Raw genomic sequence first — 7,894 nt, forward strand, 5'->3', positions numbered from 1 at the left:
TGATTTTATATTTTTATCTAATGAACATATTATCCCTTAGGATCTACGGAATAGTTGTTACTAAAATGCGATTTTAAGATTCCCATATTTTTCAGGAAGAAAATGTTTACATTGATAGATTAACTTCTTTTGGTTCGTCATGATATTTTTATCAACCTTCTACTTACGAGTACTATGACTACTCTCATACGCGTAAAACCACATCTTAATGTGTACATGATTGATAATCTATTTCATTCATGAAGACAATATCCGAAACCATACAAATTAGTGCAAATCATCAATAAGTTCACAGTCATCACTTGAAGTTAAAATCCGCAAGACGCAGATCACGTTTCTACTTTCTACAAACCACCCAGAGGCCTAGTCATCATCTTCCTCAAAATCAGAAAATTCTTCATTGTCATCAGAATCATTATCACTTTCAGTGTCACTCAACACATATGTCGTTTTCCTACGGTTGGCCCTCTGGGGTCTAGCTCTTGCTGGTGCTGCTGCAATCTCAACAACATCATCTGTGGTGCTTGGAGAAGCTTCAGATTTTGAGTTAGAACCCGCAGAACCAGACAATTCTTCACTTACACTATCATCTTTCTCAGCAGTAGCAGCAACCCTTCCCAACACAGAACTGCTTTTCTTGTTAAATGGAGAAGCCCTCATCTTCCTCACTTTCTTCTCTGGTGATACCCCTGTGCTATCCAACATATCAGTTATGAGTTTCTGCCCTAATACCTGAGATTGCTTGCCACCCACGTTTCTCTTGGTAGCAGCTGCAGGTGGCTTCTTTGCAGCGGCAGGCTTTCTCCCTCCTTTCTTTTTCCCTGCTGCGGCAACCGGCTGTATGATTTCAAAGTCATCGTCCTCGCTGTCGTTCTTGGCTGCATCATCACTATCTGAGTCATCCAACACTATAGCACTTGACTTCTTTTTTGCAGGACCCCTTCTTTTAGGTGCCTCCTTCTTCCCAGCAGGTGCTGGAGGCTCTTCAGTTTCCATGCCTGTGGAAAGTAAATACTAACTTAAGTACTGCATACTTTATGGGAAGATTAAAAACTCTAGCCCAAAAACATTTACCTGCCGATATATCACTAGATGCTCCGAAGTTATATGCAGCTAGGCGCTCTTGAAGAGACAGAATTTCATCATCAGCAACCTGATGATAGGCATATATGACAAGAGTTAGTCCTCCAACAAAACTTGCACCAAACAAACTACTTAGACAAGATTTCGCAATTGGCATACCGTCGTCTGAGTAGAACTCAGAGAATTCTTAGAACCTGCTCTGCCTTTTGGTTTAGGGACTTCAGCAACATTCTCTGATGAGGCAAATAGTTTTTACTAATTAGTAATTAGCAATATAGTAACTTGATTCACAGTTAATATAATCTATGAATCAGACAATCGTTCAGGTTAGAAAAAATTAGCAATAGTAACTTAATTCAGACTTACCGACTTCCATTGGAGAATTATCATTCTCTGGCTCAACAACATTTTTGGCCTTCTTAGTATACTTTCGCGGTTGTGGTGGCTTCTTAGCTGCAGCTTTTGTTTCTCCACGGTAGGAGGTCTTTCTATTCGCTTGACTGGATCTTTTCCGTTCCTCCTCAGCCTCCTTGCTAGCTGATTCCTGTATTGCACAAAAAAAATAAATAGTTAAAAGGACAAGTCATTATTCGAATATAAAATAAGATTTTGAAAGTGAGTAATGTCTCCCACATCAAGTTTCTTCTCAAGCTCATCTAGATCCTTCAACCACATAGACTTCGACGGTGTTGCCTTCAAAATCTCAAACTCCTTTTCCTTTTCATCCTTCTCTGCTAGCAGCTTCTGAACACTTTCGAGGGTCAAAGTTCCAATAGACATGGATAACAGATATTCATAGTCACCTCGTTTTGCCCCCTCAACACTGCTAGTTTCCTGCTCTCTAGTGTTGTTGTCATCATCCTGTTCATCATCTGCCCCAGCAACTTGGGGTTCTGCAGATTTACCTTTCCTTGGCATGGGAGTGAAGCCTTTCTGCTGCAGCTCAATCAACAATTCAGCTTTTTTCCTGTTGCTCACAATAATTTCCCCATTCACAACTCCTAATATAAACCTAACTTTGTTGTCCAAAACCAGCAATAGTCGTTCAAGGTTTTCCAGTATATGTTTCTGCAAGCACACCCAAATTGCACTTCAGTTCTCACTAATATGTTTGAAATACAAAGACCCGCCCTTTACCAACACAACAACTAACCTTTCTTCTTTCATAATACTCCAGCCGAAGTGGGAAAAACTCTTCAAGGACTGTAAAAGAAATAAGGTAAAACAGTGAGTATAGAACATTATTTGATGATTGATATTATTCAAAACATCACATGATAAATGTAATACTTTGCTCCGGATTCTCATATTTCTTAATTTTCCCTTCTGCGTCAAATAGATGCATGTTGCTTGTGCTTAAAGTGCTGGTCAACTTAAATTTCTTAAGCAAACCCTCTTGCATTATCCCCGCTATTTTGTCCGCCTTCATCCTAACTTCTATGTCTACAATTGCATCGTCACCGTTCTGCCTGAAATCCTGCAAAAGGAAAATTTTCACATTATTTTTTGCCAGGTTAATTTCTTTGTGCATATGAAGACCAAGTGTTTAGGACAGGCTACCTCAATTAAAGGATCCTTGACATTAGGTGACCCATCAGTTATAGACTCAAGAAACTGCTTGTAATCTTGGGTCCATTTACGGATTGGCAACTCGGTGATTCTGAAAGTTTGTTCATCCATTTCCTCCACTAAACCATTAACTACGTATCCACCTTCTTTGGGGCTTCTCTCAATGATTCCTTTGAATCCTTTGTACCATGGATGCATTGGAACCATTGTCTCCCCACTCAACAAACGCCTAACATTGGCAATAATGTCCCTTGGATTATAATTTGGAATGTAAGAACTCCAGCCAGTCCCAATTCCCTCACTACCATTGACAAGAACCAACGGTATAATTGGTATGTACCTGCGAGGCCGGACAACAAGAATATGATAAAGTCCCGTACATGTTACTAATCATAAACTGAAGAGTCTTTAATAAAGAAGATGTAAACCAAATACCAGTTGGGCTCAATCGACTTCCCATCCTCATTCAAGTATTCAAGTAGCTTGTCATCATCTTCATGGAAGATGCACCGAGTAAAAGTGTTTAGTTCAGTGTAGATGTATCTAGCACTAGCATGATCCTTTCCTCCCTGAAAGGATAACAAATTACACCGTAAATACAATTTTCAAAAAAAAATCAAACACGGATGATACTATAACAAGTTTTGAATCAAAGAACAGATTCATCTCACCAGATTACGAGTACCAAATTGACCATTTGGTTTAAGGAGATTGATATTGTTGCTACCCACAAAATCCTGTGCCATGTTAATAATTGTGCTGGCTAGACTTTGCTCACCATGGTGGTAAGCAGAGTGCTCAGACACATAACCAATAAACTGGCCTACTTTTATTTCTTTGAACAACTTCTTCTTAAATGAGCAGAAAAGAATCTTCCTTTGACCAGGCTTGAGGCCATCAACCATCGAGGGAATGGACCTTTGAAGATCCGCCCTGGAGAACAATATAAGCTCTTTGTTGACAAAATCCCTGTAGTTTATATATCTGTCCATATGATCACGATGATTGCCAGGCTGCAAGAACAAGAGTAGATTATTAGTAGCAGATTCTCCCAAACCTTCACATCTATCAATCAAATGTAAAATATTCTAGATAGGTAAACACTTCACACCTCAAAATTACGAATCCAGATCTTCCTATCTTCAGTTTTTTTCTTACTGAATGCCATCTCAATTGCATTTCCATCTTGCTCATCATCCCAAACGAAGTCTTTCTTATGCTTATCAAGATCTCGAAAGTACTCTCTCCCTTCCTGAGGAGTACTTGTACCCAAACCCTGTAGAGAGAATGGAAACAAAATAAGCACTCTGAAATCAGAATGATTCATACTCGGGCTATTAAAGAACGGAGATTCAAAATAAGCGCTATGAAAGCAGAATTATTCGTACTCTCCCTTCAAGGTTCTCTAAGCTTATAAAAAACAAACCTTATAATACTTTATCTTCCAACCATTTGCATTATTCCCCAAGTTTTCTCTCCATGATTCATACTCGGGCATGGAATAAAAGGACAATTTTGTCCCGTTTGAATGAAAAGCCTGCAAAGACAGGAAATTCAAAATAATAAATACATGAAATTCCATAAATAGTATGCAGAAGTAAATATTTTCCTTCTGAATAACAGCAAAACCTTCTAACCCTTATTATGGGAGTGGTAAATTCAACCATGAAAGATGGAACTTTTAGCAGTGACGGCCAGAATGAATGAATGAAGTTTATCAGTAGACCTTTGATGTGGGAACCATCGTGATCCTGAACCACCCGTAAAGTTGAACCATTAAAATCTCCGTCAAAGAAAAGGCTAAAGTGAAGACTAAAAAGACAAAGCAAAACTTATGATATCTAAATAAACCCACCTGATCAGCCATAATCATCAAATGACCATATCTCAAAGACTTTACGTTTGTGTACTCTTTGTTTTGCTGCAGTCCAAGAATCTTCTTTATATTTTGAATTTCTTCGTTATCCATTATTTGTTTACTGCTGGCTTCCCGTACATTGAGCAATTTTCCCCTCAACGGAAACACACCATAATGGTCTCGACCCACAACAGAAAGACCAGCCATCTTCATATATAATAATGAATAATGTCAAAACTCAAAACATAACATCGTCTGAGATAGGGTAAAAAAATCTTTTTAAACCAGTAGAGAATGAAGCAATGAGAATATAGAAGAAAAAATGAATGGTACTTGGTTATTTGTTGGGGAGACTAAATTTGTAACTCGCTATTTAAAGAAAATTCGTACAGCAGTTGTTTCAAAGTAAAAACTCTTAGTAAATGGTTGGCATTTGTGATTGAAATTGAATTTGAATGATCATGGGCTTCTACATTTCTTAAGCAAATTATTTGGGTTTGTAGAAATGTTAAAAATAGACACCAGTTCTTCAAAGATTGAAATGTACTTCTTTCTAATGACAACTTACAGCAAGGGCCTTAGCAGAATCTCCCTCTGTTAATATCAAGGTACACTTCTCTGAGTTCCTTCCACCTGCATCATTAGCATCTTCTAGCTTAACAATCCCACGAAGCCTCTGAGTCTTTGTCCCATCAGATTTTTTCAGATCTTTGCTTTGCTTAAAATCTGCCCACGATAGGAGGGTGTCCACTATACCAGAATTTGCAACTGCAAAAAATGGCAACATGTAAGTGCTTAACATCAATTTTTGTGGCTTGAATATATTGAGAACAACAAAAAATGTAACATGACAAACCTTCCTTAAGCATCGACTCAGGAATATCGCATTTAGAACCAAAACTAGCCTGTCTGGTCGTGAGAGTTTCCTTAGTTTGAGAATCAAACGCAGGGTTGTCAATAAGTGCATTGACGAAAACCCACAAATGATTCTTCACATTGTGAGCTTTGACATTGGCATCCTTTTTCTTCTTATTTACTTTGTTCATCACAAAGCTAGTAATTTGATTGGTGACGTAATCAACATGAGTGCCACCCTTGATTGTAGCAATGGAATTAACAAAGCTGACCTGGTTAAAGCAAATTAACAGTGTGTAAGACTAACAGGTAACAACAATGAACTACCAAGTAGCAACTTTGCTTCAGAAGCTCATTAGTCACCTGTTGAAACTGCCCATCACTTAGACTCGCGCAAATCTCCCACCTATCACCTACTTTTGCATGAATCCTATTTCACGGCACCAAAACCAAGTTAGCACAAAGCAATAATTAAAAGTAGAAAAAACACCGGCTAAACAAACTAAATTTCATCCAGACAAACCTTGGAAGTGGTACAGGTCTGGATTTCTCGGCTGATTTGAGGTAAAGATCAGCATAATCACGAAACGATTTCATTTTGATAACACGTCCGTTGAGTTCAACCTTAACAGTCTTTCCGAGGCACCCGGCCATGTCCACCACACGCTTTTTCATCAAAGCAACTACGTCTTCCTCAAGATAAGCCATCTTGAACTTTTCCAAGTCAGGCTTGAAGGTCACCTTGGTCCAGTTTTCACCCGATTTGCATTTCGTTATCACCGGCTCAGACTTCTTCCCCATGTTGTTGGAGAACACCTTTGAAGCACATCCAATCAAATCCCATCAGCAACACCCATAAAAAAAATTATAATAAAAAAAAAAAACAGTTTCAACTACATTAAGAAACTTCCACCCAATACATGAAAAATCCCAATCTCCAAAAAGTAACGCAGAGGAAAACGATCAAAGTACCGTAACAAAACCCAAGCAGGATCCTAAATTCATAAACTTAATCCAAGTCTAGTAAAAGGGCGAAAAAATCAGCTTCACTAGCAAACCACTACCTTCAACATGAAAAAATCCATTTCCCAATAAACAAAGCAGAGGAAAGCAATCAAAGAATCATAGAACTCTAGCAGGAAGTAAAAGAGAGGAAAAAACAGTCTCACATACACAACACTATCACGCAGAACATGAAAATTTTCGAATCCCTAAATACAAAGCAGATTCAAACAATCAAACCAAAGCATCATAAAACCCAAGCAGAATCCAAAATTAACCAATTATCTCCAACTCAATGAAAAAATAAAAAATAAATATAAAAAAAAAGGTTAAGAATTAACAATTGAAGTATCTAGACCCATTCAATCGAAACAAAATCATCATCAATGATTACAAATTCACCAAATCAACCACAAGAGAAACCCCAAATTGAACAAACACCGATCCCAAAAGCAGACCTGTTTGTACTTCTTCTGGCGCTTGCCATCAGCGGTTTCGATGACAAACTCCGTTGAGAAGATGTTTGTGAGCTTGGCGCCGTAACCGTTGCGTCCGCCGGTGGTCTTCTTGACGTTGTCGTCGTAGTTGCTACTGGTGAGGAGGTGTCCGAAGATGAGTTCGGGGACGTAGACCTTCTCCTCCTGGTGGATCTCGACGGGGACGCCGTCGCCGTTGTTGAAGACGGTGATGGTGTTCTGCTCGGCGTCGACGAGGACCTTGAGCGCGTCCATGGAGGGGTCGCGCTGCTTGTTGTCGGCGGCGTTGACGAGGATCTCGTCGAAGATCTTGTAGAGGCCGGGGACGTAGGAGACGGGGCGGTGCACCATCTCGTCGTTCTCGTAGACCCACAGCGTCTGGGTGTGCTTCTCGACGGAGCCCACGTAGGTGTCGGGGCGGAGGAGGATGTGCTCCAGCTGGGTCTTCTTTTGGTACATTTCCTCGATGGTTTTGCCGGCCGCGGCGACGTTGGCGGCGCTGCTGCTGTGGAGGGGGCGGGGGTGGTCCATGGTGGGCGGCTGACGCGGAGGGAGTGTCCGGAGATTGGAAGGGGAAGTGGGAGCGGTGGGGAGGAGGAGGGGTTTAAATGGGACTTGGGAAGGCCCAACGGTCGAGTCGGATTTGAATTTGAAATGCTGGCGTTTGAGCGGGAGGTTGAAATTTGAAGACTCTCGCACGTGAGGCAATCTCGCTTATCAATACTTAATGCTTTAAAGAGTTAATTATATGATCTTATTTTTAATAAATAAAATAAAGAGTTTTAATTTTTTATAATGTTCTTTGAAAACACAACCTAGCATAAAAAACAAAAATAAGCCAATATGATATTTCCATCCTTCAATCTACATGGTATCATGCGATGATTTGAAAATTGTCTTAAATTATAACATCTAGAGTTTTTAAAATAAAATAAATAAATTATTAAATAATATTTATATTATAGATTTAATTACTTTATTTTAATTTAGCTTATAATATAAGCGAGTATTTTTAATAAATAAAATAAAATAGAGTTTAAGAGGAGTGTTA

At 39.3% G+C, this 7,894-nt stretch overlaps 1 protein-coding gene across 1 annotated transcript; it reads right to left on the bottom strand.

The window, feature by feature from the left end:
- Window positions 1-211: 211 nt before the first annotated feature.
- On the bottom strand, window positions 212-7,430 carry TOPII (topoisomerase II). The gene is made up of 19 exons (XM_020356783.3): window positions 6,826-7,430; window positions 5,889-6,181; window positions 5,729-5,795; window positions 5,367-5,637; window positions 5,079-5,278; window positions 4,508-4,717; window positions 4,290-4,403; window positions 4,079-4,189; window positions 3,764-3,928; window positions 3,324-3,665; window positions 3,088-3,221; window positions 2,644-2,992; window positions 2,374-2,560; window positions 2,237-2,286; window positions 1,717-2,151; window positions 1,450-1,627; window positions 1,243-1,316; window positions 1,075-1,153; window positions 212-998 (listed from the first exon to the last, which is right to left on the bottom strand). Exons 1-19 carry the CDS (start codon window positions 7,372-7,374, stop codon window positions 364-366), a joined length of 4,443 nt encoding a protein of 1,480 aa, XP_020212372.1. The 5' UTR covers window positions 7,375-7,430; the 3' UTR covers window positions 212-363.
- Window positions 7,431-7,894: the final 464 nt, after the last annotated feature.

Source organism: Cajanus cajan, chromosome 10 (genome assembly GCF_000230855.2).
Source record: "Cajanus cajan strain Asha chromosome 10, NIPB_CcT2T_4, whole genome shotgun sequence".
NCBI lineage: Eukaryota > Viridiplantae > Streptophyta > Magnoliopsida > Fabales > Fabaceae > Cajanus > Cajanus cajan.